The sequence below is a fragment of the Pristiophorus japonicus genome, chromosome 13, assembly GCF_044704955.1.
Source record: "Pristiophorus japonicus isolate sPriJap1 chromosome 13, sPriJap1.hap1, whole genome shotgun sequence".
Lineage (NCBI taxonomy): Eukaryota > Metazoa > Chordata > Chondrichthyes > Pristiophoridae > Pristiophorus > Pristiophorus japonicus.
This window is the reverse complement of record NC_091989.1, coordinates 33,735,874-33,757,313: the sequence shown is the minus strand read 5'-3', so window position 1 is coordinate 33,757,313 and position 21,440 is coordinate 33,735,874. Positions and strand designations below refer to the sequence as shown.

The 21,440-nt window shown below is 42.3% G+C and overlaps 1 protein-coding gene across 3 annotated transcripts in view; it reads right to left on the bottom strand.

Annotated features, from left to right (window-relative positions):
- The window catches only part of LOC139278505 (tyrosine-protein phosphatase non-receptor type 12-like), a 145,534-nt gene that overhangs the window by 71,384 nt on the left and 52,710 nt on the right, over nt 1-21,440 (bottom strand). For all 3 annotated transcript variants that reach the window (XM_070897346.1, XM_070897348.1, XM_070897347.1), the window contains exons 2-3: nt 8,016-8,124; nt 2,170-2,246 (exon numbers count right to left, since the gene is read on the bottom strand). In XM_070897346.1, coding sequence (XP_070753447.1) covers nt 2,170-2,246; nt 8,016-8,124 — 186 coding nt within the window. The remainder of the gene's footprint in view (nt 1-2,169; nt 2,247-8,015; nt 8,125-21,440) is intronic.

Sequence of the window (21,440 nt, the reverse complement as noted above, 5' to 3'; positions counted from 1 at the left end):
CTATCCGCACTATTAATTCAATAATTTTGTTGCAAATGCTTTGCGCGCCTTTAGCTTTGACTTTTTTCTATTTTTCCCAGATGTCATCTTAGTCACCGATGCCCTATTACCTTGGTTACTCTCTGTCCCTTCTTGATCCACTTTGCTTATTTTACCCACATCTCTGCTCTGCTCTCAAGCCTTGACATTTCTTTGTGCTTCCCCCCCGCCCCCACTTCATTAGCTTAAAGCCTTGTCTACTGTCCTAGTTATTTGGTTCGCCAGGACACTGGTTCCAGCCCAGCATAGCTACTTTGTCCAGTACTGGTGCCAGTGCCCCAGGAAGCAAAACCTGTGCCTCCCACACTACTCTGAGCTACGCATTTAACCTTCTAATCGGCTTATCCCTATGCCAATTGGCGGTGGCTCAGGTAACAATACAGAGATTATTACTTTTGAGGTTCTGCATTTTAATTTGAACCCCAACTCCTCAAACTCTCTCAGCAGAGCCTCATTCTTAGTTCCACCTATTTCATTGGTTCCTATGATCACTATGACAACTGGATCCTCCCCTTCCCACTCCTTTTTTTCTCCAGCCGTGCGGAGATGTCTTTAACCCTGGCACAGGGCAGGCAACATAACCGTCGGAACTCCCGGTCGCGGCTGCAGAGAACAGCATCGATCCCTCTGACTATACTGTCCCATACTACAACTACATTCCCTTTTACTCCCCCCACTTAAATGGCCTTCTGCACCATGGTGCCATGGTCAGTTTGCTCATCCACCCTGCAGGCTTTTCCGTCATCCGCACAGGCAGCAAGAAACTCATACCTGTTGGATAAGGACAAATGCCGAGGCTTCTCTTCTTACCTGCCGGAGTTGCAGTCACACATCCCTGCCCACTAACCAGACCTGTACCACTACCTAACCTAAGGGGTGTGACTGCCTCCTGGATCAAAGTGTCCAAGTAACACTCCCCCTACCCCCTCCTTAATGCCCCGCAATGTCTGCACCTCAGACTCCAGCTCAACAACACTCAGATGAAGTTCCTCAAGATGCAGGCACTTACTGCAAACGTGGTTGTCCGAGATCACAATGCTCTCCACAAACTCCCACATGCTGCAGAGCATACCGCTTGCACTGCCGTTATTATATGACCTTGTTCTAATTAATTTAATTTGTATTTAAGTAGTTTTGTTTACAATTTAGATTCTTGGCAACTTAATGGATCTGGATTAAGTTATGGATAATGAAATTAAATATCTACCTGTAACACAAAGCATACAAGTAGTGTAGGCAAAAAGCAGCAACTCCTTCCCCCTCTTCTCTGAATTCCCACTTTTGCCAAATTCCCAAATAAAACACTGTTTAAGTGCACTCCGTTTAATTCCGCTCTGTGTAGACCCCAATAGCTGTGTCTATCCCAGGTAGCATTCTGCATAGTCAACAGAATCTATGGAAATTTGCATGTATTAAGGGGGGGGGGGTTTAACAAAGTAAACAGAATTTATTAGCTTTCCATTTTTAAATCCAGGTCATGTGTAATTACAAAACCCAATACCATTTTCCCACAATGAAATAAGGGAATTTGAGGTAATCCTGTTTCCGTATTAATAATCAAGTTTACCAGCTGATTTTTTTTTTTTAAATACACAAAACAAAATGTTGGTTGCCAAAAGGCATAGACCCACAGTACAAAACTGTCCCTAACTGGACATTATTGCTAATCCTTTCCGAAAGAAGACAATATGGCTAGTATGGGAAATTTAAAAGAAATTAGAACACAATGGGGAATGTTCTGATCTTTGGATGAAGGCAAATTGATGGGCAAAGTAGAGAATCAGGCTATACCCAACTTGCAAGTGCTTGATGCCAATATTCTATACACAAAATGTTAATGTTCCACTTTACAATGCTACCATTTCTTGCCTCGAGGAGCACAAAATCCAAACAAAAAAAAATCCAGTTAATTTCATCATTAACTTTTATCATGGTGAAACAAAGTTTTGTGGGAATGACTGTTGCTTTTAGCAACAACCACAGGAAACACAGAAACGTGTTTTGAACACAAGCTAACAACTGCATGACATGCTTTCATTGAAATATTACGTAGTTGTAAATCTATCATGCAATAATAAACTTTTATTTCCCACTAAACAAAACGCTGTGTGAAGTACGTACAAACATTACCTTAATAAAATTTGCATTGATATAATCTGAATCCTGTTCTGTAATTTTCAATGCAAGTTTCACCCTGCTATGGTCAACTGTAGTGTGGAGAAGGAAGAGGGGAAACAAGTTTACAAAACACAACAGGTTAATACTGTGCATACCCCACACAATCGTTAAATACAAACTCAAAAAAGTAGCTCGTCCTATTAAAGCTCAAGGTGTTTTAAGGATATGCAAACAATGAGATGTCAATGTTGGGCTGAAAGAAAGTGCCAGAATTGTAACAGTGTCAAAATATGAGAAAACTGTGACAGTCAGATATAATGTGATATTTTCATCAGCAAGTCTATTCCTTGACCAACTGTGGAAGTTGGGGAGAGAAAAAGTTAAGCATAAATGAAATGCAGGTGATTGAATGAAAGGAATTATGCACAAATGCTCCAAGTTCAAAAAAGTTGAGAGAAGTGTAACATACATGGACATCAGAGATATAATGGAAAACCTGGTCGCAGAGCACAAATGAGATAGGACACTGGAAGACTATAATCAGAGACTGAACCTCTTTAGTTAGAGCTAAATAAGGGAAATAAAGGGGCACTACTAGTGGGAATGTGCTACAGACCTCAGATCAGATATTCAACACTGATGAGCTACGTTACAGTAAAGTAAAGCTAGAGCATCCAGCAACAATAAGGATTTAATAATGGAGGATTGTAACTACCCACATAATGGGCCCAAGTTTCCACACACGCCAAGAACGGCGCAGTCCCAACCTGAACGCCTGTTTTTCGCGCCACAAAGTGCGCCTAAAAAAATCCTCGGTATTCTCCAGCTACCTGCAGGTCCTCTGGCCCTCGGCGCAGCCAGCACGAGCTGTGGGGGGGGCAGAGCCAGGTCCCTGCACTGAAAACAGTGCCGGGATCTCTGCACATGCGCGCTACAGTGGGCACGCAAGTGCAGTAGCTCCAGGCGCCGAACTGTGTGGGAGGGGTGGCCTCACTGGGGCTGCGTGGATAAGGCTCCTCCCACAGCCAGCTCCTGTTTCCCCCCCCACCCCCGACCAGAACCGACACCCGCTTCCCCCCCCCCCCCGACCAGACCCGACACCCGCTCCCCCCTGCCTCCGGACCAGACCCGACCCGACATCCGCTCCCCCCCCCCCCGACTGACCCGACCCGCGCTCCTGTTCCCGCTCCCCGCCTGACCCGACCCGCGCTCCTGTTCCCGCTCCACCCCGCGCCCCGCCTGGACCCGACCCAAGCTCCTGTTCCCGCTCCGACATGCGCTCCTGTTCCCGCTCCCCGCCTGGACCCGACCCGACCCAACCCGCGCTCCTGTTCCCGCTCCCCCGACTGGACCCGACCCTCTCTCTCTCTCTCTCTCTCTCTCTCTCTCTCTCTGAACCGAACCTCCCCAACGCCACCTACCTGTAAATCTGGTGTTGGGGACGGGCCGGCCCAAGACTTCGGTCCCGAAAGGCCTGCCTGAAGCACTTTCACACAGGTAGGAAGATGGTTTATTTAATCTTTTCTTATAAATGTTTATTCAGGTTGGATTTATTTGTATAATATTTGTATAAGTATAAATAAGGATTTATTATAGAATTTAATGAGTTCCCTTCCCCCACCTCGTTCTGGACGCCTAATTTGTAACCTGCGCCTGATTTTTTAATGTGTAGAACAGGTTTTTTCAGTTCTACAAAAATCTTCACTTGCTCCATTCTAACTTAGTTTGGAGTACGTTTTCACTGTGGAAACTTTCAAATCAGGCGTCAGTCGCCAGACACGCCCCCTTTTGAAGAAAAAATTCTGTTCCAAAGTAGAACTGTTCTACCTGACTAGAACTGCAGAAAAAAAAATGTGGAGAATTGCAATTTCTAAGATAGTCCGTTCTCCACCAGTTGCTCCTAAAAATCAGGCACAAATCATGTGGAAACTTGGGCCCAATGACTGGAGTTTGTGTACTGCTAGGAGGAACAAAAAAAAGTACAAATTTCTGAGTGTGGGAGGGACTGCTGCATGGAACATGTTAGAGAGGACTCGAAATGACGCAATACTTGATCCAATGCGGACTAATAATGAGACATTAGAGCAAGAAATTTGATGGGAAATGGCTTGGAACCGTGATCATAAGGCTCTGGGCTAGGAAAAGTAACAGTAGCATTAAAACTTTAAATTTTGGGCAGGCAGATTTTATGAGGAAGCACATACATGCAAGAGAAGAATAGTTAGGCGCAGAGTAGAAGCTAAATTAAACAGACTTAAAAGGATAATTGAAAGGTAGTCTTGGATCTGGCCTGGAGACGACGAAGGTGGAACATGTTCTCACTGGTTCTATAGTTTAGTTCCACTCCAGCAGGAAACTTGTTGAGTGTGTGGTGGAGCATTGCAGCGAGGAAGATCGAGAAGAGCGTTGGCGCGATGACTCAGCCCTGCTTGACCCCGGTCCGGACGTGGATTGGGCCTGTGGTGGATCCATTGGTCACTATCACGGCTTGCATGTCTTTGTGGAGCAGTTGGAGGATGGCGACAAACTTTTGGGGGCAGTCGAAACGGAGGACGACGCTCCATAGTCTCTCGCAGTTAACAGTGTCAAAGGCCTTTGTGAGGTCAAAGGCGGCCATGTAAAAGGGTTGGTGCTGTTCCCTACATTTCTCTTGCAGTTGTTGCACTGTAAAAATCATGTCCGTTGAACCCCGTACTGGATGGAAGCCGCACTAGGACCGTCCCATCCTCTGTCGTCGAACTACAGTATATAGACACCGCTTGCGTCTACACACAGAGGCTGAACTCCAAGACATCGTCAACATCTTCACCGAGGCATACGAAAGCATGGGTCTTACACTAAACATCCGTAAGACAAAAGTCCTCCACCAACCTGGCCCCGCCACATAGCACTGCCCCCCCAGTCATCAAGATCCATGGTGTGGCTCTGGACAACGTGGACCACTTTCCATTTCTTGGGAGCCTATTATCAGCAAGGGCAGACATAGACGACGAGGTTCAACAGTGCACCAGCGCAGCCTTTGGCTGCCTGAGGAAGAGTATTCGAAGACCAGGCCCTCAAATCTGACACCAAGCTTATGGTCTACAGGGCTGTAGTGATACCCATCCTCAGAGACGTGGACCATATATAGTAGACACCTCAAATCGCTGGAGAAATACCACCAATGATGCCTCAGCAAGATCCTCCAAATCTCCTGGGAGGACAGACGCACCGTCAGTGTTTTCAATCAGGCCAACATCGAAGCACTGACCACACTTTACCAGCTCCGTTGGGCGGGCCACACTGTCCTCATGCCGGACTCCCAAAGCAAGCGCTCTATTCGGAACTCCTACACGGCAAGCGAGCCCCAGCTGGGCAGAGGAAACGTTTCAAGGACACACTCAAAGCCTTCCTGATAAAGTGCAACATCCCCACCAACACTTGGGAATCCCTGGTCAAAGACCGCCCTAGGTGTAGGAAGAGCATCCGGGAGGGCGCTGAGCACCTCGAGTCTCGTCGCCGAGAGCATGCAGAAAACAAGTGCAGGCAGCGGAAGGAGCGTGCGGCAAACCAGACTCCCCACCCACCCTTTCTTCCAATGACAGAGACTAATTCCCATACTGAACTGTTCAGTCACCGGAGAACTCACTGAGTGAAAGCAAGTCTTCCTCGATTTCGAGGGACTGCCTATGATGATGATGATGATGAAAGGCTGTGGTAACAAGGAGTAGAACAAATAGGAGGTGACAAATGTGAGCTTCGGTGACAGGGAAGGTAATTAATGCTATCTAGAATAAAGCAAAGGCATTCGAATACTGTAAGTTGTCTGCAACCAAGTATAAGAGCCAGAATAAGGAAAAACTTGTTCAAATAAATTACAAAAGAATTGTTAACGTGGCTAAGCAGCAAATTAATTTAGATTTGTTCAGGAAATTAAATCAAATGGTGGGGGAGGGAAGGAAGGGTAAAAGTCATGATTATTGTATCACCAACTTCTGAAAAAGGGTGTTGAGGTTTATAAAGATGACAGTCTTGAAAAGTGAATGCTTGTAAATACAGAACTAAAAATCTCCAACAGGACAGTCTAGAGTCTGCAACAAAGTGGATATTCCAAGATAGGCAGAAAGAGGGCTGAAATAAATTTGTCACAAAAGAGATGGTTACTTGAATAAAGATCCAAATAAATAAAACACCTGGGCAATAGGCATTTTATCCTATGATTCTTAGGAAACTCAAGGATGTGCTGCCAAAACCAATCAGAAATACAAAATAGAAGTCTTGAAAGGCCAATATCATAGAATTTTTTGATAAAATAATGAATAAAGATATGCAAGACAACTCGGATGTGGTTTACATGGAATGGTTTTGATAAGGTATCACATGAAAAAATTAGTTGACAAAATTAGCCGTGACAGTATTGGCAACAGCATGCAGAGATGGAACAAATCATAAGTGGGAAAGACAAGATTCTGTGTAAATAGCAAGTATTATGGGTGGAAGGATGTAACAAGTAGGGTCTCTCAGGACTTGATATTGGGATCAGTACACAACATTTCCATAAGCAATCTGGAAGAGGGGGTGTTTGTAGTTTCATCTCAAAGTATGTCAGATGCATCAAAATAGTAAGATGGTTAATGGAGAAAGGTGGGGACAATATAGAGAGGAAATCAGGTCTGTTTGGAGAGGTGGGCAGACAATTGGCAGATGCAATTAACATAGCTATGTGTAAAGTTATGCACTGAGCGATAAGAAATAAGTAGAGGGATTATAGGAAAATACTTAACAGTTCATCGGATCTCTCACGACATCAATCCAATATCTGGCTGCTGTCAATAATGCAAATTGAATGTTTGGTTATATAACAGGAATAGAGTGCAGATCGAAAGACAGTACTCTGCTACTGTTGAGTTGTTTAGACTGCACGTGGGAGAATTCAATGTGGTTGTAGAAAGCTTAGCACAGGAAGGATGTAGCAAATGCAGAAAAAGATGCTAAAAAAGGGCTACTAGAAAATGTAATATTTGAGGAGAGACTCTTCTCGAAGAGAAGGCTGAAGGAGCCATGATAAAAGGTTCAGGGATCTGGTGGCTGAGTTAAGGATATTCAAATTGGTACAGAATACCATAATCGCAAGATAGCAGAATAAAGAGACATGAGCACAAACTGAAATGGGATATAGGGAAAATTTACATCACTGAGTGGATGGTTTCTGAAATAGCTCAAGGTTGTTGGGGTAGGTAGCAGCTCAGATCGCAAGATCAAATTGGACATGTACCTTGAAAAAAGCCTGCTAAGATAACAGGAAAGCAAAATAAATGGACCTGAAATAATTCCAACCTTGAGTTTCTTTGTTTCAAAGTTTATGTACTAACTCATTGTCCCACACAATGATATAATGCTGATTTGTATCCATAATTCCCCACATGACAAGTTGCTATTTCAAGTAGGCAAAAGGGAAGCAAATAAATAGTAATTGAAGTATGGCAAAATCCAATAAATAAATATGAAAGTATTTTAAGATTACTGTATTTCAAACTGTAATGGAGCACTAAATATTAGTCTGTTTGAGATGTTAGAATCATTGCCTTAATTTCCTTTTGAAAAATAAAAACTTACTTTGTATTTTACCCCACCCTAATTATCATCTCCCAATTCTCTTGAAGATGCTAACTCGTGCTGGGGTATCGTTCCATTGGTGCCAGCAGCACTGATATCTTGCTCAGGTGACAATTCTTCATGTGAGAGTCACGGTAATGAGCTATTCAATTCTAGAGTGCATCATACCAATATCAATCCTGTCCTCAAAGTTGTCTGAACATTCAAAGCATACAAAGTACATTAGTTATTGTTGAATTTCAAATGCAAAACTGAAAACTTACATGGCAAGATATCTTTATATCTGTTCTTTTTAACATTTTCTTCTTTTTCTCCTGTGCTTGTTGGGTAGATCTTTTCAGTTCTATATTTAGTTGACAGCCTTCGGAGTCGCTGTTTAATATACAAAATATATATATTTTAATGGTTCAATATTTACACATGGTAACAAATCCCGACAGAAAAGTCAAAGCATACACTTCAACAGTAAAACAATAATGTACATGAAGATTCCCAGAATGTATAATGATAGTGCAGTTAATTTGCACTGTGGAAAATGGAATTTGTATTTTGGGTGGGTTGTTGCAAATAAACTGATCACTCCACTCCACATTAGTCAGACATATCATAGTATTTGTCTTAAGGTCTTAACATGCTATTCCTGGGCACATTTTAGTGTGATGCACAATCACCGTCATGATTCTTTAGTGACCCATTTCTCACTCCTAATTTTTTTTTAATTTTACTTAGTAAAATACAAACACTACTAGAAATGCACAGGAGATTTCAATCATTACTGAAGTAGTTAGCAAGCCCTGGTACAAAATGAGCCTGTCTGGTTTTACAAAATGCCTTCCCAGCTTCCATTTTAGGAAATTAGGGGTGACATGCAACAGAGAATGGGGAGAGAAAGCAGAGAGAGATGGACATGCCAGAATAGATGGACTGTGGCAGTGAGCACCAAACCCAGGTGACATATACATTTACTAAACCCAAAGAATCCATCAGGCTACACCCATTGTAAAGAACCACTGCATTGTTCCTTCATACTACAGCTTCTTGTCCCTTATACAACTTCCTGAACTAATTTTTAATTTCCTCTGTCGGAGGATGTATACCAATGCATAGGAACACTTGGGAGAAAGGAGTAATTCCCTTCCTATTTTATCAATTTTTGCATTTTGAATTAAAGGTGCCCCTTTAACAGTCTACCTGCATACAAGAATCATCTTCTGAAATGTTATAACATTCAAGAGTCTTGTTCTGAACCACACTTCAGGCTCTTGGCTAGGGTCAACACTCAAACTGAGTCGATACAAGGAAATTTGAAACCACAAGTTTCAAGGTGCACCATGTCGAGAAAAAACACTGCAGGGCAAGGAAGGAAGTTTGGCTTGTGGTGGTTGAACTATATCCAAATAATGAGGAAAGGAAATCTATAATTGATAACAATGCTCTTTCTCATTCATGCATCCTCCATACATACTACAGTAATGATATACTACAGTAGCACAATTTTTGTGGAAAGCACTAAGCTATTGTTCATGCCAGCTTCAAATACAGCAGCCTCAAATGCATATTTTAAACTTTCAGAACAAGTTAACACTTAAAAGCAGTAAGACTTGAACTGCTGAACAGACCTCTATGTCCAGGATGTCAACAATGAACTGCTTGGCTCAGGTTTCTACCTTCATTTGGACTGTTCCAAAGTTAATGTAATAGTTATTATTCAGTCCAGGATTTTACAGCACTTGGAGGAAACTGTTCATGGATAAATTTGATCCAATGTCCCCAGTCAGCTGCAAAACCCATTCGTGGAGTACATATTTACTTATTATCCAGTCTCAGATTTTTTTATCTGGGGACATGGGAGCTTTACATAATTTACATTGTACATGGTATGGGCATGGAACCCACAACCAAAGACTGTTAGCTCTTAAGAGAATGAGTCAGGCTTAAGTAAAACCACAGGAAACAAACCCAAATTCTCCCCAACTGTTCTGATAGATATAACCCTATACATATGGAGTGTGTAAACATACATTAAACCCTGGAAAGAATCACAGCTGGTAGAAGGATTCTCTGGGATCTGCAAATCTGGGAGACTAACTTGTACATGTACAAGTGCTAGTTTTGTCTATACAACAATGGAAACTAGGCACTCAGCCAAGGGATGACATAGCATTCCAACTGGTCTTCTGAAACCATGTAGCACTGGGTCAGCACTGAGCAAATGGTCTAATGCACCAGAATGAACCAAGTCGAAATCCGGTTTAGTTGACTCATTTACATTAGGAAATTTGTGTTGTAAAGACAATCCCACAAAATGAAAGAAACGGCTGAAGAGGTACCACATGCACAAATATGAACATAGTATACAAGATGCAAAGGGAAAGCTTACTCATGGACTATTCAAGTCTGGTGCCTACTCATGCCTAATGAAACATTGAAAACTTTTGATCAAAATGTATTAATTCTATTTTGTAAGAAATTACAGGTTAACACACAAAATGCAAGTGATCCATCCTCAAGCATTTTCTTTGCAAAACTACCAATTAAAACTCCAGCTTCTCTATAATAGCACAAAATGAAATACAGATTTCAACAAAAATAAACCAGTTACCCAAATAGGAGAACTGGTTGAGCAATTTTTAAAAATCATGCTCTCTTTTAGTGACTAAACTATAAAGCTATAATTGGACAACATTACATCTACAACACAATTGTGTCAACCTAAACAATAGTTGAACAAAAAGCTAGAAACAAAGCAGACGGAACTGGAAAGTAGAATCATACTGTTCAACCACAATATACAGAATCAACACCACTCAAAAGGTGGTTAAAGTAGTGGAACTTAACCAAAAGCATAGTCAATGAATGCCAGTCTAGACACAACTGTGTCCAAAAGAGGGACATCTAATCAGCTTAACAAAGTACTGCCATTGTTGACAAAACATTGAAATAGAAACAGACTTCATGTTTAAGTGATAGCTACATCCTTGTAAAAGGAAGGAGGGGATTATCACTTGACTTGGTACAGTGCATTCTGCTCAGAGTAATAATACAAAGCAATAACATCCACAAAAAAACATGGCAAACTATTTAGCAACATGTAGCAAAACAATTCCAACAAAAGTCTAGGCAGACAGCAAGGCATAAACTTGTAAATTTAGTGACAGAAAACTTGCTACACATTTAGGAGTACAAATTGAGGTTCCTTCAAGACACAAGAGGAAACTGAAAATTAAAAACCCATGGTCAAAATATGGAAATTTTGGAAGTCTCTGGATGAGTCATTGGACTTCAAGAACTTTATAAATTTATTTTTGACTTTCATATTTGGAAGAAGTGTTGTGTTCTCCCACTCTCAGAACTTCAATTGGTCACCACAAGATGAGAACAAAAGGCACGCATGCACTCAAGCCCAGTCATCACTGAGCACTGTATGAGGCTTGGTTGGTGGTACACCTTGGATCTGCTGGTTGAACATTGCACTATCAAGGTACCAAAGGCTGGATTCTCTATGTAACTGCAACCTTAAGAAAACTAGTGGTCAGTACAGGTACAGATGATTAACGCTATATTAATGCAACCACAGGTGCCTGTGCACCCAAGGAGGTGGGCACAATATGATGAACACCCCCGAATGGGCACAATCGGTGCAAACTCACCATGCCGACCTGGGGGCATGGCCAGTTCCAGTTTTGGTACAGAGAGATGGCTTCAAGCAAATGGACTTTTGAACCAGCTTAAAAGGTCGCTGATACTTGGGCGTAATGTAGTTTTGGGCGCAACTCACATTTAAAATTAAGCAATCTTTAAATCTATTTCATTTGGTTCCGCCCAGATTACACAGATAGTTGTGAGGAAATCATGCAGAAACTCCAGTCTCAGGAATGCATCAATGCTCCAAGCAGATGGAAAACTGCAAATGTAACACCCCTATTTACAAAAGGAGGCAGACAAAAAGCAGGAAACTATAGACAGTTAGCCTAACATCTGTGGTTGGGAAAATGTTGGAGTCCATTATTAAAGCAGTAGCAGGACATTTGGAAAAGCAAAATTCGGTCAGGCAGAGTCAGCATGGATTTATGAAGGGGAAGTCATGTTTGACAAATTTGCTGGAGTTCTTTGAGGCTATAACAAACAGGGTGGATAAAGGGGAACCAGTGGATGTGGTGTATTTGGACTTCCAGAAGGCATTTGACAAGGTGCCACATAAAAGGTTACTGCACAAGATAAAAGTTCACTGGATTGAGGGGTAATATATTAGCATGGATAGAGGATTGGCTAACTAACGGAGAACAGTGTCAGGATAAATGGTTCATTCTCTGGTTGGCAACAAGTAACTAGTGGGATGGCACAGGGTTCAGTGCTGGGACCCCAACTATTTACAATCTATATTAACGATTTGGAAGAAGGGACTGAGTTTAACGTAGCCAAGTTTGCCGACGATACAAAGATGGGAGGAAAAGCAATGTGTGAGGAGGACACAAAAAATCTGCAAAAGGACATAGACAGGCTAAGTGAGTGGGCAAAAATTTGGCAGATGGAGTATAGTGTTGGAAAGTGTGAGGTCATCCACTTTGGCAGAAAAAAAAATCAAAGAGCAAGTTATTATTTAAATGGAGAAAGATTGCAAACAGTACAACGGGACCTGGGGGTACTTGCGCATGAAACACAAAAGGATAGTATGCAGGTACAGCAAGTGATCAGGAAGGCCAATGGTATCTTGGCCTTTATTGCCATGGGGATGGAATATAAAAGTAGGGAAGTCTTGCTACAGCTATACAAGGTATTGGTGAGGCCACACCTGGAATACCGCGTGCAGTTTTGGTTTCCATATTTATGAAAAGATATACTTGCTTTGGAGGCAGTTCACAGAAGGTTCACTAGGTTTATTCCGGGGGTGAGGGGGTTGACTTATGAGGAAAGGTTGAATAGGTTGAGCCTCTACTCATTGGAATTCAGATGAATGAGAGGCGATCTTATCGAAACATAAGATTATGAGGGAGCTTGACAAGGTGGATGCAGAGCGGATGTTTCCACTGATGGGCATGATCTTAGAATAAGGGGTCGCCCATTTAAAACAGATGAGGAATTTCTTGAGGGTTGTAAATTAGTGGAATTTGCTGCCTCAGAGGGCTGTGGAAGCTGGGACACTGAATAAATAGACAGTTTCTTGAACAATAAGGGGATAAGGGGTTATGGGGAGCAGGCAGGGAAGTGGAGCGCAGTTCTTGATCAGATCAGCCATAATCTTATTGAATGGCGGAGCAGGCTCGAGGGACTGTATGGCCTACTCCTGTTCCTAGTTCTTATGTTTTTATGATAGTCACCAAATAAACCTTATAAAGGAACTCATCACAAGTACAGTTTTAAAAGGCATTTCAATACAACTGGATTCTAAAGGACCATTTCCCAAAACCGACAGCAAAAATCTTGGCAAACAGAATTTAGCCTGGGAGCAAAATGATTATTATAACACGGAGTACAAGGAACATCAAATTGGCTACTTTGCTGGCCAACTGAAAGAAGAAATAGCTTCACCATTTAAAGAAAAGTTGTATTGAATTTGTTCAGAGCTCAACTAGTTTGAGTATAGGAAATGCACCACTGCCATAAGGAACTAATCCAAATTGATACAATACAATACAATACTCGTTCCTTATGCAAGAACAGCACCATGGAGAGCTGGGCTTCCAATGTGGAAATTATTTTTTTTCCCCATTAATTGTTATCAAAACAGTTCTGGGTCAGAAGTAATGTGAAGAGACCTCAGACATAGCACGTAAGTTTCCTTCTTTGGAAAATACCTTAGAAAATCTTTGGAATGTAACAAATACATGTATTGACAAGTTTATGGATTCAGTATAGGAACATTTGTATACTATCATATCTGGACTCATTAAAGAAACTATTGGTGCCTTTCCTGCAATTACAGCATTTTTCAAAACAATGAGATTCCATTCATGTCTACTATTTTGACTGCAATATCACCAAGCATTAATTTTATGCAACTGATCATGCTCAAACTGCTGGCAAATACCAGTTTCACTCATCCAAATTTCATCGCTAGCAAACTATTGTGTTGATAATTTTCTTACTGTTGTTTATCCTACATTACTCTCAATATCTTTTTTGATAGTGAAACCAAATTTTGCAGAGTAATTTATAGCAAGAAAGGCATTACCTTAAAAAAATGAAGTGTTAATCACTCCAATCACCTTAGTTTCTTCTATATATTCTTTGTGGCTAATTAGATAGCTGAAATAGAAAATGACCATCAAATGACAAATTGTCCTAGAAAATCCATCTCTCTCTCTGGGTCTCGCTCTGAGTTTCTCCCCGTTTCTGTCGGTCTCTGTGACTGACAGTACAGCTCACGGGGTTTTCTCTCACTTTAGTGGCCTCAATTTTGGTCCAGCCCGTTTTTCGGCACCACTTTTCTCCGTTCCAAAGTGCGGCGAAAAATGTTGTTGCCACTTTGGCCGCTGTCCGGCCTCTTCCCTGTAGTCGCGCAGCGTGGCCAGTCGAGTCGGAGGTGGAGCCAGCGTTCTGCACCAAAAACTGCCGGGACATCTGCACATGCGCAGTGAAGTCTTCTGCCGATGTCCGCACATGAGCAGTAGCTCCTCGCCCCCAGCCTCTCCGTTTGTTTGCTGCAGCCTCTCCGGTGATTTGCTTGCTGCAGCCGCTATGTGGGCCCTGATGCCGGCCAGTTGAATCGCTCCCGCCCCTAGCCCAAGCCAAGTGGCCTCTCGGTGTGATTTCTAAGAGATCGATCACACCGGGAGGCCACTCAGCCAGGGCTAGGGGCGGGCGGCCAGGAGAACTGATAGTGCTTTTTATCAGTTCTCCTGCCCACCATTAGCCCTGGCCGAGTGGCCTCCCGCACTGGCTGGCCCGCTACCTTCCCGGGCCAAGTTTGAAGATGAAGGTGGGACTTAATTCAATAAGAAATAAAAAAATTGAAGTATTACTTTTTGTTTGCAAGTTTTGATGGTTTGTAAGGCTTGGTGGTTTCGGTGCAGGCAGGTCCTCTCCGCTTCCCGCCCCTATCCCAGGCCAAATGGCCTCTGATGTACCTACCTGCACCGATTTCTTTAACTCTCCGCAAGGGTTTTCTGAAGTGGCCACATACGCTGGCCTAAGTAGATCTGGAGAAACTATTAGCTGACCAAAGTTCCCTAAATGGGCAGAACTGGCGTAGGTGGCTGGTAACGCCCACTTTTGAGAAAAAAAAAACAAAACAAAAAAAATCGTAACTAACTCAGTTACAGTGGTGCAAATTGATTGGGAAAAATGGGGATTTTTAAGTTATGCCAGAAAAACCAAGTTACTCCAAAAAAAAAAACGGAGCAACTCCTGACCAAAATTGAGCCCTATGGGCCCAAGTTTCCCCAGGAGTTGCTCTTATGCAGCTAGTTTTTTTTTGGAGTTTCTTAAAAATCGCAATTCTCCCCATTTAGCTTGCTCCAGTTTAAGTGAGTTAGGTTCAGTTTCTTTTCAGTTCAGTTTTTTTTTCCCAAAAGGGGCGTTACCAGCCACTTACACCTGCTTTGGCCATTTAAGCAAGTTTAGCCAGCAAAAAGTTACTCCAAACTTAGGCCAGTGTATGTGTCCATTTTTGTACGCTCAGAAAAACCTTGGAGACTCAAGAAATCAGTGCAGGCAGCCAGAGATATGGGGGGTGGGGAGGGAAGTGAAAGGTGGTGCTTATCCAACAGTTACAAGTATACTTGTGTTCATAGTCTTGTAGTCTTGTATCACAACAAAGAGAGCAACTATGCTATAAATTCCAAAGAATACAAAATACAAACATTCTTTTTAAATATATCAAAGAATTTCCTCCTGCAAACACTCCTATGCTATCCACAGGGAAATAAATGCCTGAGGAAGAATAATTGACTCTGCTTGGCAAGAATCAAAAGAGATTTGCATTTCATTAAAATTTTGTAATATAGAAATTCCTCAATCCCACATTTAATTGTTGCCCATGTTTAGGAACAAGCCCATCCCTTTTTAAATAATCTCAACCCCAGAAACCTCACTTTTCCCCATACCCTTCAATCATTTTCTCTCCAGAAACTTACCTTAAACTCATTTATATTACTCTCTATTGCTCTCTCTCTCTCTCTCTCTCTCTCTCTTTCAAGCAACTTCTTCCACAACGTCATTACTCTTTGTGTAAATAAATGCTCACTGACTTCGCTCCTTGTTCCATGATACAATAATAAGGCATGGATTCGGGATGATGCAGGCTTGATGATTCAAATGGCCCTTTCTCATTCCAGACTTTATGTTCTTCATATTACTTCTGGCTGAACGCGGCAGGCACCTTTCCCGCAGGTCGCGGCGGGGAGCCCATTTGGCCAGGGCTGGCGTGCTTCAGGCCCCTCCCACACCAGCCTGCACAGATTCGGGGGCGAGGAGCTACTGCACATGCACACACACTCTAGTGTGCATGTGCAGAGGTCCCAGCACTGCTTTCAGCGCAGGGACCTGGCTCCGCTCCCCCCCCACCCCTTGTGCTGCGCTACGCCAGGGGCTTATATCGTTGCAACTGCATGGAGAATACCACGGTAAGGATTAGGCGCGCTTTTTGTTCCAGAAAGTTGGCACACTTCATGGAGGTGCGCCGTTTTAAGCGTCGGGGCAAACTTGGGCCTATAAAACTACTTATACCTAATTTGTACATCAAAATCTAAACTCTAGCTATACAGTTGACATACGTAGCCCAAAGATGAAATACAGATCTATTAAAGAAAAAACATCGATCAAAGCTTAAAATATACTGAAATCTAATTTACATCATTAATCTACACAGGGATGGCCTAACCAGTCAGCTCTGAAATTCATTATTCCTCATCAGTTATTTCCACGTAAGATTTGTGTTATTTCTTTTGATAATGTCTCACATGGCAGACTGGTCACGAAAGTAATAGCCCATGGGATCCAGGGCAAAGTGGCGAGTTGGATCCAAAATTGGCTCAGAGGTGGGAAGCAAATCGTAATGGTTGATGGGTGTTTGTGACTGGAAGGCTGTATCCAGTGGTGTTCTGCAGGGCTCAGTGCTGGGTCCCTTGCTTTTTGTGGTATATATCAATGACTTGGATTTAAATGTTGGGGGTATGATTAAGAAGTTTGCAGATGACACTAAAATAGGTTGTGTAGTTGAAAAAGAAAGCTGTGGACTGCAGGAAGATATTAATGTACTTGTCAGGTGGGCAGAACAGTGGCAAATGGAATTCAATCCGGATAAGTGAGAGGTAATGCATTAGGGGAGGTCTAACAAGGCAAGAGAACACATTAAATGGTACGACATACAAAAGTGTAGAGGAACAAAGGGACTTTGGAGTACAGGTCCACAGATCCCTGAGAGTAGTTAAGAAGGCATATGGAATACTTGCCTTTATTAGTCGAGGCATGGAATACAAGAGCAAGGGCTTTATGCTTGAACTGTATAAAACACTGGTTAGGCCACAGCTGGAGTATTGTGTGCAGTTCTGGTCACCACATTACAGGAAAGTTGTGTGCACTAGAAAGGTTGCAGAGGAGATTTACAAGAATGTTGCTTAAACTGGAAAACTTTAGCTATGAGGAAAGATTGGATAGGCTGGGGTTGTTTTCCTTGGAACAGAGGAGGCTGAGGGGAGATGAGGAAACATTTCTTCACCTCGAGGGTGGTGGGAGTCTGGAACTCACTGCCTGAAAGGATGGTAGAGGCAGAAACCTGCTCCACATTTAAAAAATACTTGACTTACGGCACTTCAGGTGCACACTTACAGGGCTACGGACCAAGAGCTGGAAAGTGGGATAAGGCTGGATAGCTCTTGGTCAGCCGGCGCACACATGATGGGCCGAAATGGCCTCCTTCCGTGCTATAAATTTCTATCATTCTACATGTAGATTTAAATTCTTCAAATGCCACTGAGATGTTCACACGGGGACCCCGCTGCCAAGGACCTGATCAGGCAGGGCCCCGCCGCCATGGAGGAGGAGTTCCTTGTCTGGCCCAAGAAAGGTAGAGTCGGGCAGCCGAGGTAACGGGGAGGGAGGGGGCGGGCGAAGTTGGGCCGGGGTGAGGTCGGGCCCCGCGAAGTCGGGGCGGGCGAAGTCGGTTCGTCAAGGCAGGAGGGGGGGGGGGGGGGGGGGGGGGGGAGTCTGGATATCGGAACATTTTCCGGTTTCCGGATGACTCCGCCACTGATCAGCCCGGATTCTGGAACATTCTGGATTTCGGAACTCCAGATTTGGGAGGTCGAACCTGTAACACAAAATACTCTACATAGATTATGCTACAGTCCAAAAATTAAAAGCAAACCTCAATTTGAGAATTTAAAATCCAAGTCTACTGGAAAGTCGAGGAGAATGTGGCAGGCAAGTGAAAAATTGTTTCTGTCCCATTATTTATATATTTCATCCCTAAAGCTGCAAGTAGCTTTTTAACACCCACCATAGTAAAAAATGTTGTGCTTTTTTATTTCCACACTTTATTATAACAAATCACTACACACTTTCATCTAATCGACATATCTGTAAACCGCTACAAGAAGTGTTGCAGTAGTGATTAGAAAATAATATGAATTTTGGTAGTAAAAGATAATCAATCTTTGATTCTCATTCAACAATGAGCATTAATCGCACCTTTAACAGAGAAAAGCTTCTGAAGGCACCTTTTGCTGTTATTTAAACAAGTGTAGCTCAATAGCTCGGCCATATGTGGAAAATAAATCACCCGCAAGAGCGGTGGAACTTCATATTTTATCTTTTCATCCTTTTTCTTACTTTTGATTTTTTTTTAAACCCTTTTCAAAATGTTACATCTAGTAGTGATAATCCATTGTTAATGTCTCTCTGAAGAATAATCCACTTTCAGAATAGTAAGAAGCTAACCTGTACAACTGGAACCAGTATCAATGGATCAGCTGCGAAGTGTTGGTAATTTTCAAAAACATTTTGTTGCATCAAATTTTAACTGAAACTACAAGATACTTTGTGAGATCAGTAGGAACTGGCATACTACACCATTGCCAATAATTTACCAGTAGGTGCAGAAAAAAAGCATTTTTTTTTTAATTTAAAATTTCTTCCAACATACAGACAAGTCCAGCATTTTGCAGACAAGGACAAAAAATACAGTGGTGCGTCTTGGAACAAAGCCATGCAAGATTAAGATAGCTTGGCCAAACAGACATCTCAAGGGCGTGATTTTTTTTTAAATAAGAGGGCCAGGATTTTGGGGGAATTATTATCTATGGGCAATAGCAAATTCTATTGTTTAAAATTCCAGAAGTAAAATCTCAGTAAAGTTTGCAATTCTGTCAGAGGCAGCTAATTTTGTGTTGTTGCACTCCTATCGACTGGATTTGAGTGATAGGCCTTTGTGGAGCATATATGACTGATCTCAACCTTCAACTGAGATTTCTAACTACACTTAGTTATAAGACCCTCAAAACTAAAATCAATATTTGTCAACTAAGATATCAAACTGATTTAGTGCATATTTGGTTTCAATGTAATTGCTTCTAACATTGCAGTCAGTTCAATTCCCTTTTTTCATAAGGATACCACAGTAGCAGCTTAGGCTGTAACAATTTCTAGCCTGGCCAGATCTGTTCACTGCATTCATTTCTGATTTTAGCACCAAAGGAAATCTTCAATCCAGCACCATAATCCAGAAATAAGCATTCCAAAAGCTTTGATTTTTAGCATTTTTTTTTTAAGGCTCTCCCACCCCCCGACTTACTTCATTGTCCTCTTCTGTTTATTTTAACTTTCGTATTTCATACATAACTTAATGCATTCTAAGCTTTCTGTTTAAAAATAACCATTTTCTTCTTCCTCCAGCCTCAGATGTATAAAAACACATGCCAGGAAGAGCAGCTGTAGAGTTAAATTGTGTACAATAAGTAAAAAAAATGCTGCAATTGGAAAAACACCAGTTTATTTTCCAGGGCAAAATAGAAACAAATCTCATCATGGTGTTCCTATGACAAGCCACATCTAAGAAAGAGAGCCCTGAGGTAACAAAGATTCTGTCTGCCTGGTTAACAAACAAAATTGTGTGTACACAGGGAACACAAAACTTAGTTTTCACCCAACATCCAATTATTACTGTTTGTTATTATGGCAAATGATTCTTTGAGGAATAACAAGTCCAAATGCTGCAATCATCAATAGCACACAATTTAAAAAAAAATGCACTTAAGTCACTATTCTGCTGAGCTAGATAAAGAAAGAGGCAGAGAGCGAGGGAGAAAAATCAGGTCGAGCAAGACCAGAAAGGTGAAAATTACACCAAATTTGGGAAGTCATGAAAGTAAACTGGCAAAATAATGATTAGAAACATTGCTCCGTTTTATATATCCATAAGAACATAAGAATTAGGAACAGGAGTAGGCCACTTAGCCCCTCGAGCCTGATCCGCCATTCAACAAGATCATGGCTGATCTGGCCATGAACTCAGCTCCACTTACCCGCCCGCTCCCCATAACCCTTAATTCCCTTATTGGTTAAAAATCTATCTGTGATTTGAATACATTCAATTGTGAATACGGATTCTTTTTCCCTCAATCTGTTTCAGCGAATACACTGACGCGAACACCTCTTTGCCTTTTCTGTAAAAGACCTTTATTGAAGATTCTCCGGCCGGGACTTGTCAAGACAAAGGAACACACTCAGAGCCTGTTTACCTTCCCCTGGACAAGCCCTTTTCAGCGCGAAAAGCACAGTAGATATACATTTTCAAAACAGAACACATTTGATTAGCACTTGGTCTATCCAATCCCTTTCTGCCTCCCCGCCGAGTACGTCCAATGGCAGGCAAGAAAGTCTCCCAATTAGGGCTGGTGTCAGGTCAGGTTAGTTATAGCTTTGCTACACTGTCTTCCCTTATCAGTAAAGAACCCAATTAGTTTCCCTTCCTCCTTATCAGTAGAAGCTATTACTTTTCCCTTCCTATCTAGGATTGCTTTCTTTCTTTGTGCTGCCTTGCGGCTTTCTCATGACCCGTGTCTAACCTCAACTTCAACTCTTGGTAACCCCTTTTTTTTTCTGTTGATTCTGCAGTTGTCTGCATCTTGACATTTTTTTTTTAGCTATTTTCCCATGATTGCCTATCTCCATCCTTTTGCCACCTTCTCAACCCTTCTTCACACATTCTCACAATGAGCTAGCCTCAAGTGCTTCCTTGGGCAGAGAATTCCACAGATTCACAACCCTCTGGGAGAAGAAATTCCTTCTCAACTCGGTTTTAAATTGGCTCCCCCATATTTTGAGGCTGTGCCCCCTAGTTCTAGTCTCCCCGACCAGTGGAAACAACCTCTCTGCCTCTATCTTGTCTATCCCTTTCATTATTTTAAATGTTTCTATAAGATCACCCCTCATCCTTCTGAACTCCAACGAGTAAAGACCCAGTCTACTCAATCTATCATAAGGTAATCCCCTCATCTCCGGAATCAGCCGAGTGAATCGTCTCTGTACCCCCTCCAAAGCCAGTCCAAAGGTGACCAAAACTGCACGCAGTACTCCAGGTGCAGCCTCACCAATACCCTGTACAGTTGCAGCAGGACCTCCCTGCTTTTGTACTCCATCCCTCTCGCAATGAAGGCCAACATTCCATTCGCCTTCCTGATTACCTGCTGCACCTGCAAACTAATTTTTTGGGATTCATGCACAAGGACCCCCAGGTCCCTTTGCACCAC